General features: G+C 38.1%; 1 protein-coding gene across 1 annotated transcript in view; it reads right to left on the bottom strand.

The window, feature by feature from the left end:
• The window catches only part of LOC137398177 (uncharacterized), a 300,195-nt gene that overhangs the window by 106,546 nt on the left and 171,072 nt on the right, over window positions 1–22,577 (bottom strand). The window contains 11 exon segments of the mRNA XM_068084283.1: window positions 1,008–1,143; window positions 1,955–2,116; window positions 2,642–2,767; window positions 3,698–3,931; window positions 5,163–5,417; window positions 6,937–7,078; window positions 14,233–14,369; window positions 16,179–16,429; window positions 20,546–20,757; window positions 21,212–21,402; window positions 22,336–22,492. Of these exon segments, the coding sequence (XP_067940384.1) occupies window positions 1,008–1,143; window positions 1,955–2,116; window positions 2,642–2,767; window positions 3,698–3,931; window positions 5,163–5,417; window positions 6,937–7,078; window positions 14,233–14,369; window positions 16,179–16,429; window positions 20,546–20,757; window positions 21,212–21,402; window positions 22,336–22,492 (2,003 nt within the window).

The following is a 22,577-nucleotide window of genomic DNA, read 5'->3' as shown; positions in this document are numbered from 1 at the left end:
CATTACACAAATCCTTTACATCAAGTGGAATTTACGTGGAAGGTTTAAATTATCTGTGTCTACCGTAATCGGAGTGTCATGCAAGTGCCAAGTATTATTGGTACTTTGCCAACAAACATTATGCTTTTTAGCTAAAGCTTTATACAAGCTAATATTATATAGTACTGTCTCATTATAGCTATTAATAATGCTTGTAGCTTTTTACAAAGCTTTTCTATGACCAAACACATAAATACTTGGGTTTTCTGTTATCAAATCAGTTGTCTCTGGAGTGTGCAATAAACCATTTCTCTAATTTAATACTCTATTTAATTGCTTCTGTGCAGAAACATAACAGAGTGTCTGCCGTAATCGGAGTGTCTGCCGTAATCGGAGTGTCTGCCGTAATCGGAGTGTCTGCCGTAATCGGAGTGTCTCCTGTAATCGGAGTGTCTACCGTAATCGGAGTGTCTACCGTAATCGGAGGGAGTGTCTACCGTAATCGGAGTGTCTACCGTAATCGGAGTGTCTACCGTAATCGGAGTGTCTACCGTAATCGGAGTGTCTACCGTAATCGGAGTGTCTACCGTAATCGGAGTGTCTATCGTAATCGAAGTGTCTATCGTAATCGAAGTGTCTAGCGTAATCGAAGTGTCTACCATAATCAGAGTGTCTATCGTAATCGAAGTGTCTGCCGTAATCGGAGTGTCTGCCGTAATCGGAGTGTTTGCCGTAATCGGAGTGTCTGCCGTAATCGGAGTGTCTGCCGTAATCGGAGTGTCTGCCATAATCGGAGTGTCTGCCGTAATCGGAGTGTCTGCCGTAATCGGAGTGTTTGCCGTAATCGGAGTGTCTGCCGTAATCGGAGTGTCTGCCGTGATCGGAGTGTCTACCGTAATCGGAGTGTCTACTGTACCGGCAGGTAAGAATTCATACAATAAACAAGCTAATTTACTGGCGTGTTCAAACATTATCTATTACTACTGAGCTTTTAACAGAAGAGATCTAACAATGTATACAATACTGACCCTTCAGGGCAGGTGCTACAGTTAAACATGCCGGTTCTGTTGGTGTAGGTAGAGGCAGCACAAGCTAATGGCAGAGAAGAAACTGCCGGACAATAGAGACCAGCCGGGCACTCGATCTCTGTTCTAGAGTCAGAACCTAAAAGCGGAACAAGTGAAATATAGCATAACTTGTTCAGCAACAGATGGCAAAATAGTTTATGTACAACTATATATGTAGAATAGAGCAAAAGTGACTGAAGAATCATTTCATTTGAAATCAACATAAAAAAGTGTTTAGACACAGATTTACATGCATCTCGTGCAACTATTCTGCAAAATGATACTTGGTGTTCGGATCCAATCAGAATGTCCGTTAAGCTTGAATGACTCACAATGTGAACTTAACCACAAGTGATTTATGGCTCAAAATTTCAAAAACACAGTCTGTGTGTTTGGAGCAATCACTTGAAGGTCGATTATGTTGTCTGCTTAGCATACTGCAATCAGAGGCTGCACGTGTTTTTAAAAGCGCAAAAATGGCTTCCTGATGTTGGCTGACCATGTTTGATTCCAGTGACAAGAAAACTCCGATGACTTGAGGCATGCCCAGGTGCGCAGAGCGAGTTATGGCTGGATGTCATTTTTGTCCCCACCAGTGGCCTATATGGGAACTGAACCTCAACTTGTAGTTTGCAGATCAAGAGTTCTAGACAACTAGAACCAAGCTGTTTTCTATGTAAGTTTCTCAGCTGCTCTCTGGCAGTCCATGTACATATGTTCACTAGTACTAACAAAAATCAAAGATTTTTGAAAACTTTGAAAACCATTTTTAGAAACCGAAGAGTCAAGGACAGACATCAGGACTACCCAGATAAGTAACTTTGGCCTTCAGACCCAGATAGCCATCACCATAGAATGACGAAACCTTAGAAAAAAGTTACATAGATATTCATATGACCTTCATTTACCTTCTGGACAATAGTAGCCTTCAACACATTCGTGGTCTGGGGCGGTGAGGCCAGTGCCCTCACACGCATAGCCTGGTTCGCAAAGGTCACACTGCGCAGAGGTAGATAAACCAGTAGCATTGCTGTAGGTACCAGAAGGACACCTGGATGGAGTGTGAGTACCTGCAGAACATGATACAAACATGAATCTACATGTACTTGCATACGCGTTTGATCCCAAACAAAACTTTACTAATATCATGAGTACATAGTAAAGAACAATGCTTAGGTTACTAGATGTAGAACAGCACCATGGCTTAGCTTAAAACATTTATATACGACAAATAGTGAATAACCAACAAACATTGAAGAACATTTGAGTTCTACTATTAGACCGAAGCATCTGATTAGAGCAAATCAAATGATATTTGACGATTTATTAACTAACACAAGGTGAGACATACCTTGAATCTTTTATAAGTAAGCTAATATATAGGTCGGTGTCAGTACAGCTAGCCCTTCTATAAATATACTGACAGAGATTGGTGTAAATAAATACAGAAGAAACATATTAAAATATTTATATATTTCTGAACCCTGGAAGTAGGTTTTTAACTTGTGGGTAACGCTATTAAGCATTACATAATTGACCAATAGGAAATGTGTTAGAGAGTTGTCTGTACTTGCTTATTGCAGCCTAATACTTACCAGAAGGACAATATCTGCCTGGAGGACAGATATTTTGTGTGGCCATAGTACTTGCCGAGCCGCAGAAGAAACCCGGGTCACAGAGATCAGTTGGCTCCAGTAAAGCTATTGAGTCACAGTAACTTCCTACAACATGTTGAGCTCTGGTGTTAAAACTTTGACAATGAGAAGATTATGTATGAACATATTTAATTGGTTAACGATATAAACAATGACCAATAAATAAGCCAGCGAATGATTTCATTTATTTTTGACAGCTCTTTTTGCTTTTAACAAATCTTTCTATCATATGAAGACACAACAAACCTTTATTATATGAAAACGCATTAGAAAAAGAAATGTATAATACAGGAATTGAACTTGAATAACAAAATTCAGAGGCAAGCACACAACTATCTGCACCATTCAACCACCCCACTGCTTCAAGGAAAAAGTGTGCATATAGTTATTACACATGCCGTTCTCTCACGTCACACGGGACTGACCGGGTACCAATTCGTTATGACAGCCTACTAATTACAGGCAGTCTACGGCAGTAATGTACGACAATGAAGAAAAACATGAAAAGACAACTCAAGCGAAACCTTCAATCATGAAGAAGATTCAATGTCATCTTCTTTACAGCATTTTTAGGCTGTCTTCAGTTTCATCTTACTTTCTTAATTAAATAAACTTATTTGGTTGCCAATTCTTCGTTTTTTTGTGACGTAACTTCATCGTTGTCGGCTATCTTTATAGACAATTTTATCGTTAAAAACACGAAGCTTTTGCAATAAATGCTTGAAAACGATGTTTTGTTTGCAATTTTTTTTATTATAGTATCAAAACAACACCAAAAAGTACTATTAACTAAAAGAGAAACGATCCATTTCTACAAATATGGTGGCTTTTTCGTGAACGAGCGCAAGTACAAACGGCTTGATGACGTCAAAAAAAGCGATGGATAAACAATGAAACATAAAACAATACAATACCTATGACATCATCGAGCACATATATTAAAAGAACAGTTTAGATACAAGAAGTGTAACTCCTATGTTACTGTATTGGTCTTACCAGGGTCGCAGTTGGTGCACTGAGTGATATCGCCGAGACCGGAGATGTTGCTGTAGGTGCCTTGTGGGCAGGCAACAGGCTCAGTTGTTCCTTCTTCACAGTAGTAACCTTGAGGGCAAATGTTAGCATCAGATCCTTGATTTGGAGTAGCCTGAATAGCTCCAGTTCGACAGTAGTAGCCGGCTGAGCAGAGGGTTGTTGGCCATACAGTGCCAGCAGTGCAGTAGTAGCCACCTGCAACATGTGTCAGTAGTTTTAATAAACCATCCTAATGCCATCTTTAGAAGCTATTAAATGAACAATTACATCAAATACAGTAAGCCTTCGATCTTCGTGGTTAAGATCTTCCTGGTTAATCAGCACCCGCTCCCTCCTCTCAAAACACATTAAAATCTGTGAAATAAAAATTAACTAACCGGTATCTAATAAAGTCACTTTTTCATAAATCGAAAACATTTTCCTTTTTCTCTCAAGTTCATGAGACAATTTTGAAGGTCAAGGGCATTTAAGAAGTGTATCCCAAGCACTTTGCTTGTTTAAATTTCACAATACATAACAAGAAAAATAGAGAACCACAGCGATTGGTATCATAATGACGCTGCCAGAGGGGTCTTACTAAGAAACAGATTTATGCAGTATGTATTGTAGTTTTTTATTGCATACATTACATAATCAATAATGTAACATATTGAAGTTACATAATGTCACTACAATACATTACATATTTCATGTATGTATTGTATTTTTTATATTTATATATTTTTTTAATTTTGTAATAACTATTTTTACCTCACAAAGATCTGAAGCTATAAAAGGTAAACAGAGAAATAGGGCAGGACTACTGTTCATGATACCACCAACACTGTACATGATGCCACAAACACTGTACATGATGCCACCAACACTGTACATGATACCACCAACACTGTACATGATGCCACCAACACAGTACATGATGCCACCAACACTGTACATGATGCCACCAACACTGTACATGATGCCACCAACACTGTACATGATACCACCAACACTGTACATGATGCCACCAACACGGTACATGATGCCACCAACACTGTACATGATACCACCAACACTGTACATGATACCACCAACACTGTACATGATGCTACCAACACTGTACATGATGCCACCAACACTGTACATGATGCCACTATCACTGTAACAAACTAAATAAACCACTTCAGCACCAGCTGTATTGGTCTCTGCTAAGAGCTGGAGATTACAAGGCAGCACCTCTCTTTCCATCACAATCTAAAGCATTCTATCATCATGTTCTAGTAACAGCTATGTCGTTATAACCATGACTGTGCACTCCATTGAAAGGTAAACAATTAGAAATATGTTAGAATAAAGGAAACGACCAGCGAATTCAGCTTGACCAGACCTATGATAGGACATATACTGAAGACTGCTTCAACACGCAACAAAAACAACCACGACCTACCTATGCAACTCTGACACTCGCTGTCAGAGGAAAGGGTGGTGCCATTGTTGAAAGTGCCAGGGGGACAAGGGTACTCGTGTGCCGATCTTGTAAAGTTGGGGCAAAAGTGGCCGGAAGGACAGGCGTAGTGAGTATAGTTGGATATTGGCCCAATACTCGAGTCGCAGTAGTAGCCTGGGGGACAGTCTTCACAATCCCGTTGTCTCGTCAGGTCCTGGTAGGTTCCACTGGGACATAGCCTCGGTTCCTCAGATCCTGATGATGAAAATAGTAAATGACTTAAACAGTTTGGCAATAACTGCTTAAAAAATAAGCCGAATCATTTGTATATCAATAATATTATTAAATTTATAAACAAAAATATTCAGATAGAGAACTTCATAAAAACATCGATCGATTCCTAGATTACACTGCATAGTTAACACGCGAAGGATAACTCCTGTTAACACGAAGAGGATAACTCACATTAACATGAGGAGAATAGCTCACGTTAACACGAGGAGAATAACTCATGCTAACGTGAGGAGCTGGAGAGGAAGCAATATATTATACCAAGAATTGAGGAGATAACTCTTCAGTTGACAATGATGTAGAGAGAGTAAAACACAAAATTTATTCAATAAATACTTATTTGACTTTAATGACTATAAAAGTGAAGCTGACAGAGCGCTTGTTGACGGCTGGTGAGAGTGGCGCTACTGGCGCTCGCTCATGACTTATGGAAAATTGCCAGCGGAGCTGTCCTGTTGCTCGTCTCAAACTATCGGACAGCCCCTTTTGCTTTATGTTTGTATTTTTGTTAATTTCTATTTTCACCTATAAATTACATGCAATAAAACATCGCACACTCGCACAGGAAAAATTCAGGGAGAGAACCCATGAAACACTGACCAATTTCTACATTACTTATACTGCTAATCTAACATGAAAAACTAGAAAAAGACTAACGTATTACACAAAAACTGCCAAGACATCTCCCCAATTGAAGTTGTCGAGTGTGTGACACACAGTAAGTTTTCTTTTTTCAAAAGATTTCAGTTTATGTCATGGAGAAATATCATAAAAAATTTATATATGATGATTTTTAATACTGAAGACTGACAGAAGAATCCAACTAACCAAGTACGATACAACAATATAAATAATATAATAATAATACGATACAACAATATAAATTTATGGCCTGTAGCTCTGGCCATGTCTGTTCTAAGTTCCTCTACATTGCTGACGAATGACAGCATGTTGTGAAACAAAATGTGAACAAATGTAGACAAAATTGAACGTAGGAATTCAGTTCAATCTGACAGATGAACAAATGAACGAGCGTAGAGTGATGAGGTATGTTTAGGCTTATCTGGAAACCCTGTTAAACACTGCTTTATTGCTCTCTTGCCATATAGGAAAGTGAAACTGCAAATATGTTTAGCTGCTAGTATTAGAATGCACGATTTTCTAAAATAGTGTAGTGGAGAAGGCAAATCCAAATTTTGTGTAGACTTAGAAAGTTGTTGCCTCCTGCTTACTTCCTTGAAGGTAGCGATAGTAAAAACTTGCGCACGAGCAAACAACTACCAGATTTTCCTGATGAGACTAGTAACACCAAGTTTTGCTAATGATGTTGAGGATCAATATTATTTAATATTAATGGTAATTTAATTAATGTTGGAGATTAAATTTATTAGTCGATGCGAGAACAGACTTGTAACATCCACATTTTACAATAAACAAGCCAGATAGGTTTTACTAGCTGAAGGAAGCAGTCATTTCATATTACCTGTAGGGCACTGATAGCCTGCTGGACACTCATATCCTGACGGGTTGTCTACTGTCTGCCCTTCTTCACAATAGTATCCAGCGGCACATGGTCCTGAGACAACACTGAGTCCTGTTGTGTTACAGTAGCTACCGGCAGTGCACTGTCAAAAGAAGACAATCATGGACATTGCAAAAAAATAAAGTAGTGATTACACAAGTGAAGGTTGTAAAAGACTTACATGGTCACACAAAGAAACAGAAAACTACAAGAAAAGCCAAGATCTTGCTTCAAAAATCTGACCATCATCTGGTAGGAAGGTATGAGAATTCAAAGATATCCAAAGATATCTTTGCAAAGACATCCAAAGACCTTTGGATATCTTTGGATATCTTTGGATGTAAAGATCTTTGCAAAGATACGCAAAGCTAGCAGTAAAGACAAATGATTTTTACGATAAAAGAATATAGGCACTCCCAAAATAGAAATGATGTCATGCTAGTGTAGACTTGCTACTAAATATGACGCAATTTGAGTATCTAGATGCATATTTTACCTAGCTGTAGAAAACACAAACATAATAGATTTCACATGTTTGCTTTCACCTTACCCAAAAGGGAGAGAGAGAGCAAGAAGAAGACAATTTCTAAAGTGTGAGTGATATTGCTGTATTTGTAATTGAATCGGTACCACAGTTATCTCTCAGCTACTTTCTCTAGCTTTCTCTACTAGCTTTACTCTCTCTCAGCTACTTTCTGTTGTACCTTTCGCGGCTTCAGTACTCCAGGGGTAAATGTACAGGGGGGTACTTCAGATGATTAGTGATTACACATGATGGCAATCAGCGTGCAAGTATACACGCGATATATAATTATCTCTCACACTCTGGCTCAGTGAGATCCCACCATGAGCATCATGGCGCTAGCAGCCGTCGCAGTTCACTGCTATTTCCGTTACATTTGAGTGAAATGTAAAAATGTGACGCGCTTGTGAGGCTCTTCAGCATGCCTCTTAACCGCCCACAACCTTCAAAATCCCCTAATGAACCTAAGTAAATGAGCACCATGCGTACGATTTATGAAAAAATGAATTTATGAAAACTAGTTCCCATTAGATTATTATAAGATCAATTAAAAAATTCCACTTTTTGGGATGCTACCATCCTGCCAACTACCATCCTGTTGATGGTAGTTGCTATGCAACTACCATCAACAGGATGGTAGCCGCTGTACCATCCTGTTGATGGTATGTATACTATCCACTACCAAAAGATTCATGAACGGGTGTTAAGTAATTGTAATGCCAATCACTTAACTTCCCGCCAGACCCCTAATTCTCAAGTGTGCATAGCTCAATCAAGGCGTTGTAATCAAGCATGAAGCATGCCATATTAAGCACAACTGGACTCAAAATATTAGCATTCTCCTATTTCTTGCATTCTCCTATAACTCCAGCTATTTCTTGCTTAGAGTGCATACGTAGTCATGTTTGTATCTTCACTCATGATAGAATAACAAATATTATCAATTCCTAATAATACTTCTATTTAAATGTGAACTTTGAATGTGATTAGTTGAAGGAGATTGAGCGTAGCCATTCAGTTGAAGGCCTTGACCTTTTAGCTTAGTCTTTCTCACCTAGCTTGTATGTTTCTTTCTTTATCATGAGCAATTGATACTCTAGGCAAGAAATGGCTGTTAGAATATCAAGGCCGGTTTCACACTATATCGACTTTTGTCAGCGTTTCCCTTTCGGCGTCCATCGTTGATTATGTGAGCTGTGAATTGATGAGATCGACAAAGTGGACACGTCGGGAAAGTTTGCAGCTGTCAAACCTTCTCGATATTTCGCCGAGCATCGACGACCGCCTTTCAGATAAATGAAGATAAAAAAGATAAGTGAAAACACTACGTCACGGAGAATTTCCTGATGCAAACGTGGATGGGTTTGTGATAGTGTGAACATGGTTATCATCAACGCTCACTGAAATATTGTGGAATCACTGAAATATTGTGGAATCAACGCCGAGATACGGCGATATAGTGTGAACACGCCTTTAGACTAGCGTAAATATTGCATATCTTTGATATTCTGATATTGTATTCATCAGAGACAATGGCTCAACCGAAATAGTGTGCACCAGACTTTAATATTTTGAGTGCAGGTGTAATTAATATGTCATGCTTTCATGCATGACTATACAAAACCTTGATCGAACTATGCACCCTTTAGAATTAGGGGCCTGGATAAGTTGCTGGTGGCGTAACATGTGCTTAAGGGTAGCGGAGCTACATGTAAATATAGATAAGGTAACATTAAAAAACAAGGAATAAAAAAGCTAAGCTAACAAAATTCATGAATCACACATTCCTTTGCATGGATTTCACTGATTAGTATTTCATCACTAAAATGATGAAATGCAAGCCCCGCAGGAATCATCAAAAAGAATATATGGGTCCAGCAATCCGCGACGGCCAATCACTTTCGCAGAAGAGATACACAATGCACAGGCTGTCATAGATACTCAAATTAAGTGGAAAGTTTGAAACTGTCAAACTATATCTACATACGTTGTCTAGACAATGCCATCAATATACGGTGCACATAATCGACGATTAATCCACGAGAAGAGAACATTGACATTCGGCGATATAGTGTGAACCGGCCGGCCTTTAGTTCACATACAGTGATAGTGTAGTGACACTTGAGTGCACCAGTACTAAAGCGTTACACTGAGCTGACAAGCAGATCATGTTTTCATAGAGTGCTATAGTAGAGTGATGGTCGTGAGAAGCTTTATGTCAAGGCATATGAATCAATGGGAACGCAAGACCTATGCGCATATACAAGTGCGACACTGTTAGTTGCCAAGGTCGTTTCTATGATACAAAGATGGCCATCACACGGGTGCTTCACTTCCAGACAGCGACACTGAAGTCTCGACAGAATGAGAGCATCATGACTGTCTCTACGTTATCTGGGGGTATCGCTGTATGGAAATTTAATAAATATGACAAGGAAGTTAGACTTGAAGAAACTTAGCAAAACTTAAAAATTGATACTTAATAAATCGATTGAGACTAACCTAACTAACAGCCCGCGTACGATAACAACAACAACTGTGGGTCAGTTGCCCTGCTGCGTAGTTGATTTCCATACTGATTTCTAGTATGAAAGCCTGTATACTACACCCGTTATTCGGTTGTACAAAAGCCTCAGGAATATTTCACTTTGTAAAGGTATCTAGTTTTAACTGCCAGTTCACTGAGAAAAACACCGAACTAGTTCTCATTATTTTTTTATTCAAATGAGCTTCTGCAACAAACTTCTGCGAATTGAAAGAATATGTGATATCATCCTAAAACTTAATAGATCAGTAAATAACATTGCTCTTTATTAGCCAAAAACCTGTTCATCAATGTTGTAGGCGAAGTAGTGCCAATGAAACTGCTATGAAAGGTCAAGCTGATTCAGTGTAACACGGCAATAGTCACAGTCAACAATTACATTACTGATGCACCTGCTTCTGTATGACCGGCAACAAGGAAATCTGGCAACAAGGAAATCTGGCTAGTATGGCGTGAGTCATAAAAAGCAAGCGTAAATGCTGTGCAAATAAATGTTGACTGATAGGAGAAATCAAGGTTACACCCAAACAGGATGCACGGAAAAACACGGTATTGCATCATGCGACCCACTAAATGAAGCCTGACCTACTTAATCTGAATCTAGCAAGGCAAACAACATGTAGTTGCTTAGAAGATGAACTTACACAAAATTCCAGTAGATTTTATACAAAACTATCGGTATTTTTTATAATTTACGATTGTTTTTGATGTTTGAGCTGATCTGACTGCCGGATGTTTCAAGATTAAAATTGATAAAACTTGTTTGCAATGAAAAAGCTCAAAAGTAAAATATGTGAAAAATGACATTACTAGTTGCTATCGTTGCTACGGTAAATATCGGCTATTGTATTGAAGTTGCGGCATTACGTTTCACTATTTTGTCAGTTTCTTTGAAACCATAGACGTCATAATCACACTTTTGCTTGATCTGAGCATTTTAACCGTGACCAAGTTTGGTTGATTTTAATCTAAAAGTTTCCTGACAGTCAGATCACCTCAAACATTAAAAACAATCGCAAATGGTAGAAAAATATCGATACTTTTTGATGAGATCTACTACAAGTTAGTGTGTGTTCATCCTTATCCTTTGTATTGAGAAGACAATTACTAACTCCTGATGCATTTCATCTAAGTCATGCTTGACCAGATAAACCAGAATTAGTCATCATTTAAGTCTAAACCTGTGAGAGGACAAACATGGAGAAACAATTTTTGTATTATTTTGTGCATTTCTTGCTCAGCGGTTATTTTTATTACAATTTTTAAACCACGCGATACATCACTTCCTCCTCTTATTAAACCATGGCTATACGGCACATCAATTCTTGCTTGTCAATTTGGGCATTTCAATCATGTTCGGCGAAAGCGTCATGTTTGCATATTCATAATGAGCTTCTCAGGAAGCACAAGATGCCAACTCTACTGATCTATTGAATTGTCTTATTTCTTCTATTTTTATCCACAACCATACAAAACGAGCAACAAGTTTGGTGAAATGTTATCATTTAATAAAAACAGATTTTATTTGTTCTTCCGGTATTGCGCTCCGAACTCTGTTGAAATACTAAGCTAAAAGGTCAAGGCCTCCAACTGAATGGCTCGGTTACGCTCAATCTCTTTCGACCAATCGCAATCAAAGCTCCCATTTAAATAGAAGAAGTATTATTAGGAATTGGTAATATTTGTTATTTTATCATGAGTGATGATACAAGCATGACTAGGTATGCACTCTAAGCAAGAAATATCTGAGAGAATGTTAATATTTTGAGTCAAGTTGTGAAAGTTATCACAACTGGACTCCAAATATGAGTGACTGCATCACTAGCTTCAAGTGATCATTTAGAAGTTTCTAGGGTCACTGGTGATCACTGCAGGAAGCCACCATTTCATTTGGCACGCTTCACACATGACTATGCAGAACCGTGATTGAGCTATGCAGTCTAGAATTAGGGGTCATGATGAGTTGCCGGCGTGACGTGTAGGCTTAAAAGTACCGGAGATAAATATAGATCAGGGAACAATCAATAACAAGGGATAGATATGCAAAGCTAACAAACCTCATGAATCACACATTCCTTTGTGCAGCGGCTACGTGCCAGAGACCATTTAGCGTCACAAAAAGAGTTGGAATTTGACCAATAACAATGGGGAGTGCACACTGGACTAGAACCTGCCGAAGAACTGCCGGACCTCTCCTGCATTCACCTACCTCTAAGATGAAGTAGCCATTAAATCTGTGTCTAATTGCGATGGAAGCAACCTAGCTACCACCCAGGACAGCATCTACCACAAGCCCGATCCAAATCGGAGAAGTTATCAACATTATAATAACTAATACAAATAAAATAATCACTCTCACCGTTGTTCAATAGATAATCATCAAAAGTCAATGAATCTACTACTAGTGAAACTTCTTGTAACGCCCCTGACAGGGCAGGTCATTGCGAAGCAGAAATCACGAAAAATATCGTTTTTGCAAAGAAATAATAAGCTTACGGTGAGACATAACAACATGTTGTCTATTGGCTCCATGCAGGCAGATGATTGCTTCCTTGCATTAAATTACAGATATGATAAACTAATTAATCAACCAACTCACTAATAAGAAACCTTTTGGAACCAAGTCTACTAAAGTCATGCTATCGGCTCTTGGTCACACAGCCCTGCCACACTGCCACACAATGTGAAACAGCATTTGCGCTCAGCTCGTAGTAAACAAAAAGTTGATAAAGATTCTAATGTCAACATAAAATATAAAAACCACTCATATACAGTAATACTTCAACTTATGAGTGCTCCAACGTACGAGAAACTTGAGATACGAGCCAGCTTTTGAGCAAGTTTTAGCACTAACATACGAGCCATGTTTGAGATACGAGCACGTGAGTCAGTTGCCAAGTATGCCGGAGGTTTTTTATGAGAACAGCATCACTCTGTATTTTTTAACTGCTCAGGTTATACTTTTGTAGCGTGTTTTTTGTGCGATTTTCAGTGCAGAATTAAAAGTACTCTGCATTGACCGAAAGTTTGCCAGTAAAATGAAAGATAATGCAAAGAAGAAGCAAATGATAACAGTTGATATTAAACAGAAAACTATTGAAAAATATGCAAAATGTGTATGTGTGATTGGGCTAGCTCAGCAATATGACAGAAATACATCCACAATTATCAAACCGAAGGATTATATTCAGGGCATTTAGTTCGCAAAAGGACTGGCCATAGTTTCTAAACGACACAGCGATCTTCACGACCGCTGATGGAGAGACTACTCAGGCATTGGATAAACAATTGGCCGGTGACAGCGTAACTGAAACGATGCTATATGGAAAAGGCCGGTGTTATCTAGCAAAACTATAAAAATAGACATTCGGACAAGTTGGCTAGGGGTCGTGCATTAACCTTTTGTGACGACACCTGCGTTCGTCCTAATCGCAACACGTTGAAAGGGCGACAAAAGCAAACGTCTTTATATAGGATTATCTTAAAACGGCCGGCTAGTCGTGAAAGCGAAACAAAGGAAAAATTGCCCACTAGCGAGAAACTTCAAACTACGAACGCCGAAGAACTTTTAATTACGTCAAGTTAAAAATGAAAGTTTGTTTTTAGGTTTGATTTTACGTTTGTCTTTTGAAGACACTGATAAAATCCAAATTTATCAAAGTCAATTGTTGTAATGAAGAATAACTTATATCTCCCTCTCTGGCAAATGCTAGCGTTAGCTGCTATTGTATGTATTTAATTTTACATTTTAATTAATCACATTTCCTTGCATTATTTTTTAATTGTTGCTTTTTGAAAGCATTTGGTAAATTAGGACAATAACCAACATGTTCTTTCTGTTACAATATCTTGTTTTGAGTGTTTCATTTGGATTTTTTACAGTATGGAAACCAATCAATATATATTTAATGGTTCTATATATAAATGAATTGCAGCAACATGCGAGTAAATTAACATACGAGCTCAGCCTCGGAACGCATTAAGCTCGTAAGTCGAAGTATGACTGCATGAAGATTCACAAAGCCATGCTTGACTTTGTGCACTTCTCAAGTATGCCATGCTTCTCCAATTGGACAAGCTGAAACTAAGAAGGCGGGACTTCAGTTGACAAATTGACACTGATGCACAGGTTGTTTGGAATGGAAACCAAAAAATGGTGATTACACCTGGAGGGCAGGCATAGACTTACAATGATACACCAGGTAGAGTTGGTGGCTCTGTAACTCGGCTGGTAGTAGCCAGCCTCACACGGTGTCTCATAGGCACTTCCTTCTGTGCAGTAGTAACCGGGACTACACTCATCTCCCCCCACACCACTTGGAATCACTGAAACATACCACAGCATTCATTGATCTTTAATTCAAACTTCCGGTCAGGGCTGCATCAGTTGGTAACATAAAAGTTATGAGAGTGAGTCAAAAGCAAAGACAATTTGGGCATGCTTGCCGCAAAATTTAATCTCAGAACTAATCCACATACAGTAGACACCCTTACAACGTTGTACGAGTGTATACTGGAATGTTGTTGTAATGAATTGCATTCTCATTTTTAATCTATTGCAAGCTGAAACCAACTCGTTAAAAAGAGCTATACTGATGTTTTCCTTTGTCTAGAGATGAGTCTGCCAAAACCATCATGTGGCAGCCACCCAGGTGGGCATTGGTCTAAATTAAATGGTGCCCCCCTTCGCAGCCCAATTAAAAACAAATAAATAACTTATTTCTTTTTGCCAACCCAAATAGTTTAGTCACACTGGTTATTTGAGCAGTAGTTTGAATGCAGCCATCAGCAGAGGATGCGCTTGCAGTTCTGTATTGATATTTACAAGTACATCTGGAATAATAGTCAACAAGATAAACCAAGCTACTAAACAAGAGCTAAAAGGTTTGTGTTATTTTTACTTCTATTGTTCAATTATTTACAAACATTCATGTCATACTTTGGTTATTATTCTTCATGAGAAGTTATTTACTATGTTATACAATACACGATTTGTGTATCAATTTATCAATTTCATATTGTCGCATATTATTGCGTGGACTCATCTTGTGTTAAACCCATTATCTTGTAGATTTCATGGTGTTTCATTCAAAGCTATTCGAGTGGAAGTTGGAAATATATATAAATAAAGAAACATTATAATTTTCTCTGAACAAACATCCATCAGTGAAGTTTCACGCTCCAGTCAGTAGCTTGCGGTATTAGCAGACCAGTAAAACTGCTATATACAGTTGTACTGCGCATTATTACATTTTTTAGCATTAAGGTAATATTAAGGTCATATTGTACAGCAACTTGAACCAGGATGTGAGTGGCCATCACCATTACTATATATTTATGGGCTAAAAATGCATCATAGATTTTCCAAATATCCAACCAATCAGCAGGCCAGGAAACTACAAGTTAAAGAAACGACAAGATAGAGAAGAGATCCCCCAGGGCTAACAGCTGAGCATGCGTATAATGTCAAACATCTGAAAAAGAGAGCCCTCCTAAAGTTGAGAACACGAAAGAGCAGTATATTAATTGGAACCGATGCATGCTTCTTTCACAAAAGTTGTGGCACCTCAACCTAAAGCATGGTTCCCAAATTGATTGCGAGACCCCGGACGTTATCTTATGCAGCAAAACACTTGCGGCACTAGGCTCGGCGGCTAATGTTCACATAAAGCTGCATCGCTAATAATCGCGTAAAAGATGTTGACTCGCCATGCCGTCTTGATAATGCTGACCTTCACTTGTACACTGCATTTCAGGAAGGTTTTGCCTGCGGCTCTTCGCAAAATTTGAACAGTGTTAACTGTTGCGTTGACAGCCGGCAACTACCAGCGGTACTCGGCGCGTAGGTTCACATTTCACCGCTGATAGCCCTGCGGTGCTGTCGCCAGTGCTCGCGGCGTCTATAGAAACCAGGCTTTAGCTAAAGTTCTCAACAACACATGACAGCCTGAAAGCTTTGTACTAATAGAGCAGTCACTGGTATATGCAATATATGGTCAGCAATATATGGTTTGGATGAATATATGGTCAGCAATATATGGTTTGGATAAATATATGGTCAGCAATATAAGGCTTGGATAAATATATGGTCAGCAATATATGGCTTGGATAACATGGGTCTCCCTGCATACTCACTGGTTGTGCTGTTGCCAGAGCAGTAGTAACCAGGAGAGCACAATCCTCCGGTATTGTTCATCATTGGTCGGTGACAGTAGTGACCAGGGTCGCACGGGGTCGGTGCAGAGCTACCGATGGGACAATATTCTCCGGATATACAGAATCCACCCTGAGGGGCATCAGGCTGAGCAAGCCATGAGCCAAGTTCACAGTACCAGCCCGGGTCACACTGGCTTGTTGGTGCTGAAAGGCCGGTGCCTTCGCAGTACCTACAAGGAAACAAGCAACTGTATCCTCATTCACGCTAGTAGACATCCTTATTGGGTTGGCTAGCCAACCAAACAGACTTTATTCTTCAAGTACATTGACCAGCTGAGCAAGGCAAAGGGTTGGCACTTAACACAAGACACTTATATATGAAGGCAACACTCATCTATAGACAATATATTAGCTGCACATATGTTACATATAATATATATTACATATATATAACACATATATATAATATAATTATATTATATATTACATATATAATATTATTATATGTGTAATATAATAATACAAAATTAATAATAATAATGAATATATAATACATATTATTATATATTAACCATTTCAGGTCCTTAAGTTTGTATTATGACTCACCATTGTTACACTATAGGTCTTAGAGTCTTTATTAGGACTCATCAACATGCACGTACCAAAATGGAATTTTCCATAGATTAGCCAATGAAATGAGAACCAGAATTTTTATGGGCTTGTTCAAACAAAGACATTCTGGCCTATCAAGATGATGGAATACTTTCATATCTTCCTATGACAACTTTTGGAGTAAAGCACTGCTGAATCTCATGAAGCTTCATTGTACAAATTAGTGTAGTTTAGTAATAGCGGCTAGCAATGATATGAGTGATTCAGTGTGGTCAGAGTGAGAAGATTTTGACTTTGAAGCTACAGAACAAACATAACTACCACATTATATTATCACATCTTTCAGACCTTTATTTTGTGTTTCTGTGAATAAATCAGCAATATTTTACATGGGTAAATTCAAAGTTTTTACAAATTTTCTATTATGCCATGTTCACACAACTGTGAATCGAGGAAACATAGACATAGCTAAAATTTGAAAGTACCATCAGAACTAAAATTTTATAAGTTTCTCAAAAACTGTAGCATGTATTTTAACAAAACTGAGTTCTTCTATGAGAAATGGCACATTTATTGGAAAATTAGTAATTTGCTTGATTGTCGGTCAGGAATGCCTACCTAACAATGATTACATGACAGACTAGCAGACCTGAAAGGTTAATATATTATAATTATATTATTATTGTAACACAGATATATAATATAAAATTGTGTTATAATTAAATTAGCTGCACTCGTTTTTCACATTTGTGTTTGCTTACATTAAAGCTGCCACTACTTGTTATTGCAACACATATTCACTATGTTTCCATGACATGCACGATTCAAAATTTGAGCCAATCGTCAAGTTATCCGCATCATGGAAACGGCGTAAATCCGCAAGCTAAGCATTTTTTGCGATTTGCCAAACTCTAATCGATTCCATCATGGTTGTGAATATGGAAACAACACCTGCGAATAATGCACATTAAAATACCGCACCAGTTATCAAATTTTCAACATTCTCAATATTTTCGTCGTCCTTTCTTGATCGAGTTTCTTGTGTTTGCGTTGCTAATTATTAACTTAGAGCGTACAATTCCTTACCTTTCTTCAACAAGTCAATTCGCATCATGCAAATGTCCATGGAAACACTTAATTCGCACAACTTGATTCTAAATCCACTTGATGTGAGTCATGCGGATTTTCTGCACAACTCCAAAACCGCATGATTCGATTCATACGTGTCAGGGAGACATAGGGCTAGAGTCGCTAGACAGTCTTGTGATTTGGGCTTTATTACTGACTTCCATGCAGCTCGGTTTTCTGCCTTTTGTCATCTGTTTGTGATGCACGTGATGAAAACATAGGTATAGACTAGAGTCAGTGGCAATAAACAAATCACTTAGCTTTCCAACCAACAAAGTCACCAACTGGATGTAATCTAGGCTTGCTTTCCTTTGTGTTCGATTTTTTCACAATAATATACACGTAACTAACAGCCAATATATGAATGGCTCATAGGTAATAGCAATAATGGACCTGTGATCATTATCACAGGGCCTTAAACCATAACTGTCACGAACAACTTTTATCGTATTTACTAGGTAAATCAGACACGCTGATTCCGATTTTGTACTCAAAATAAAGATTAATCCACTAACCTTCAAAGTCATTTAGGCTTTTTTAAAGCATTTCAATATCCGTTTTGAAAACAACACAATCGGCATTACAAGCTCCGCCCATAAATATGTGACGAAACCTAGCTTTTTCAGAAATGGAAGTTAGGAATGTTTAGTCCGATTTAGAATAATAGAGATGGGTGTCTTAAAACCCATTATTATCTAAATCCAGCCTGTAAAATAATTTCAGTTTTTTATGAAAGGGATATAAACTATTTAAAATTGCTCGTAGCTTGTCACATGACGTTTAAATGGGCTGGACGCCGAGAAAAATGAGCTCAAAAAGCGCGGTTTTATCACAAGCTAGCGTTGTTATCACGCTTTTTAAATATGCAATGCTAAATAGCTTATCTACCTTTTTGAAAAGACTGATATTATTTTTAAGGCTGAATTTAGATATTAATGGATTTTAAAACACCCATCTCTATTATTCTAAATCGGTCTAAACATACCTACGTAACTTCCTTTCCTAAAAAGCTAGGTTACGGCACGTATTTATGGGCGGAGCTTGTTATGCCTATCGTGTTGTTTTCGAGACCGATATTAAAACGCTATAAAAAATCCTTCATTACTCTGAAAGTTAGTGGACTAATCTTTATTTTGATTACAAAATCAGAATCAGCGTGTCTGATTTACCTAGTAAATACCATAAAAGTTGTTCGTGGCAGTTATGGTTTAAGTTGTGACCTTTGCCTTGTCGCAACTTAAGCCATTATATGGAAGTACGTGTAGATTAATTGTTACGCAGACCTTGTTCATACTCACTACATTTAACAATGTTCAAATTAAGCTGTGATAAATCATACATATTCGATTAGAATATTCCCTAAGATTATACTTTTATACAAATGTATCTCACATTAAAGCTAGGTCCACTGGTTATTACAAACATATAATAGCAGACGCATACAGAGTTGATGGCAATAAGTAAAGAACATAACTCCAGATGGGAGGCGTAGATTAGCCGAAAGCTTTCTTTGCTATACACTAGCTAGTGAGTTGCATGATTGGTGTCATTCAGAAATATTATTTTTCCTTTTAACATTACAAGGTTGATGATCTAGTGATTCTAGTCGGTTCTTCTCTGCTATTATCTAATCAAAATGTTGTTTGTTTTGGGTAAATGCAATGCACAGATATTTTCTGAATTTATGACCTTTTCTATACATAAAAAATAAATGTTGTAAGGTGCATTGCGCGCAACCAAAAGTGTACAGAGCTCAGTTTTGGGTGAGTGATGCATAGGGGAGTTTTGTATCGTGATGCATGAGCCCTGCCTGATGAATCATATAACTGAACTCAAAATATTAAGATTTTTCCGCCCGGCTAAATTCTTGCCTAGAGTGCATACGTAGTTATGCTTGTATCATCGCTCATGATAGAATAACAAATATTACCAATTCCTAATAATACTTCTTCTATTTAAATGTGAACTTTGAATGTGATTAGTTGAAGGAGATTGAGCGTAGCCATTCAGTTGGAGGCCTTGACCTTTTAGCTTAGTCTTTCAACAAAATTTGGAGCTTTATGCTTGATGGTTTATGCTTTCATTGCATCAACTCGTATGCTTGCTCATGATAAAATAATGTTCAAATATTACCGTCGTAACAACTTGTTTATGTAAATCCAGACATTTGTCTCTTTTATACATCAAAAGTAAATGTCATGACAAAAATCTGGATTCACATAAGCAAGTTGCTACGACAACGAATACACTTCCTTCTCCTTCTTAATAGATTATTGAACCCCCACAAACAACAGCTCGTACCTCTAATGGAAAGGCTCACAACTATAATTCCTCCAGAATTTGCAATGATCTGCTTATCATGTTATCTACCTCAAAGTCAATAATCATAGCATCTGCAGTGCCCAGAGGGTACTAAATAGTGGCTGTTGACATCGCCACTTTTGAGTAACCTTTTGACCTGCTGACCAACAAGCAAAGATGCTACTTATTCAAAATGAGACATTTTTGTTTTGTTTTAGACTTCATCCAGCACAATGAGCTTCTCCACGCATTCTTGAAATTAGCTGACATCTTAACGGGATGACGTGAAGAGTGGGCAGACTTACCATCCTGGGCTGCAAGGAGTACAGGATGTGGAGTTGTGTTGTCCTGCCAGCTGGTTGAAAGTACCTTGAGGACAAGGGTATTCCCAGTCATATGTGGTTCCACTTGGGCAGTAGTAACCCGAAGGACACACACTGTCTAAGTAGGTGGTAGAGTTTACAAGACAGTAATAGCCTGCGGGACATTCCTTGCAGTCCGATTGGCCCTCTTCATCCTGTAATTGCACAGCAGTGGATGGAGCAGAGGCTAAACATTTAATTAGCTAAAAACGCATATTTGACTGATTGTGTCTACTGTGGTTGGCAAATGTTACTTGTGATTTGTTCATTAAAATAATTGCCGATATTTATACAAAATATTAATATATAAATCATGCTTTGTCTTTTGATTGAAACAAAATCATACTGGCTTCTAAAGACATCAAATGAAACTTGATTTTTACTACATGTCATAACAACCTAATATTATTGTGGCTAAGGCTAACAACTACCTCAATATCAGTGGTACTGTATGTACTATAGTTATAAATGTAATGCAGTACAAAAACTATTACTGTTTGTACTATAGTTATTACAAATGGAATACAGTACAAATGCTATTACTGCATGTACTAGAGTTATACATGCACTATAATACAAATATATACACAGCACTGGTGCTTGTCTGACCTGATAGGTCCCAGCAGAGCAGCCAACAGGCAATACTGTCCCTTCTTCACAGTAGTAGCCTCTGGGACACAGACTTCCACTTCCAGTGTTATTGTTGTTTGGGGCCCTTGTATCCACACCATACTCACACCAATAGCCAGGAGCACATGGGCTAACTGGAGCTGTCAGGTTTGTGACATCACAATACCACCCTAATGTACAACATGAATGTCAGCTAGTACATAATATGAACGGTTTATCTGACAAACAATTAGACATGAAGTCATGAACGGAACATGAGAATAATGTTACTGTGGTACTAGTAGTAGTAGTAAAGGAGAGTTAGTGTGGTACTAGTAGTAGTAAAAAAGGAGAGTTAATCTGGTACTAGTAGTAGTAGGAAAGGAGAGTTAATGTGGTACTAGTGGGTAGTAGGAAAGGAGAGTTAATATGGTACTAGTAGCAGTAGTAAAGGAGAGGTAATGTGATACTAGTAGTAGTAGGAAAGGAGAGTTAATCTGGTACTAGTAGTAGTAGGAAAGGAGAGTTAATATGGTACTAGTAGTAGTAGTAAAGGAGAGTTAATGTGATACTAGTAGTAGTAGGAAAGGAGAGTTAATGTGGTACTAGTAGTAGTAGGAAAGGAGAGTTAATCTGGTACTAGTGGGTAGTAGGAAAGGAGAGTTAATGTGGTACTAGTGGGTAGTAGGAAAGGAGAGTTAATATGGTACTAGTAGCAGTAGTAAAGGAGAGGTAATGTGATACTAGTAGTAGTAGGAAAGGAGAGTTAATCTGGTACTAGTAGTAGTAGGAAAGGAGAGTTAATCTGGTACTAGTAGTAGTAGTAAAGGAGAGTTAATGTGATACTAGTAGTAGTAGGAAAGGAGAGTTAATGTGGTACTAGTAGTAGTAGGAAAGGAGAGTTAATGTGGTACTAGTAGTAGTAGGAAAGGAGAGTTAATCTGGTACTAGTGGGTAGTAGGAAAGGAGAGTTAATGTGGTACTAGTAGTAGTAGTAAAGGAGAGTTAATGTGATACTAGTAGTAGTAAGAAAGAAGAGTTAATGTTTATAAATACTTGTTTAGCAACAAATCGTCAAGTTATGAGATAATCCAACTAGCCAAAATTAGATGTTGAATACAAACCTCCGACACAGTCAAGGCATTGCACAACGTCATATAGCCCGAGTTCGTTGCTGTATGTACCAGCCGGACAAGCTTTCCAGTCCATGCCAGTGCCTGCTGGGCAATAGAAGCCTCTGGGACATAGCCTGTGACCAGCCGAACTGTTTCCTTCGATAACCTGAAAATTTTACAAATGTATAATGTAGCAGAAGGATTATTAATATAAATTCTATCCAGAAAGTTACAATGTTGGTCTCTATGTT

Source organism: Watersipora subatra, chromosome 6 (genome assembly GCF_963576615.1).
Source record: "Watersipora subatra chromosome 6, tzWatSuba1.1, whole genome shotgun sequence".
In the NCBI taxonomy this organism is placed as follows: Eukaryota; Metazoa; Bryozoa; class Gymnolaemata; order Cheilostomatida; family Watersiporidae; genus Watersipora; species Watersipora subatra.
Note: the sequence above shows the minus strand (reverse complement) of the source record. Positions and strands in the feature narration are given on the sequence as shown.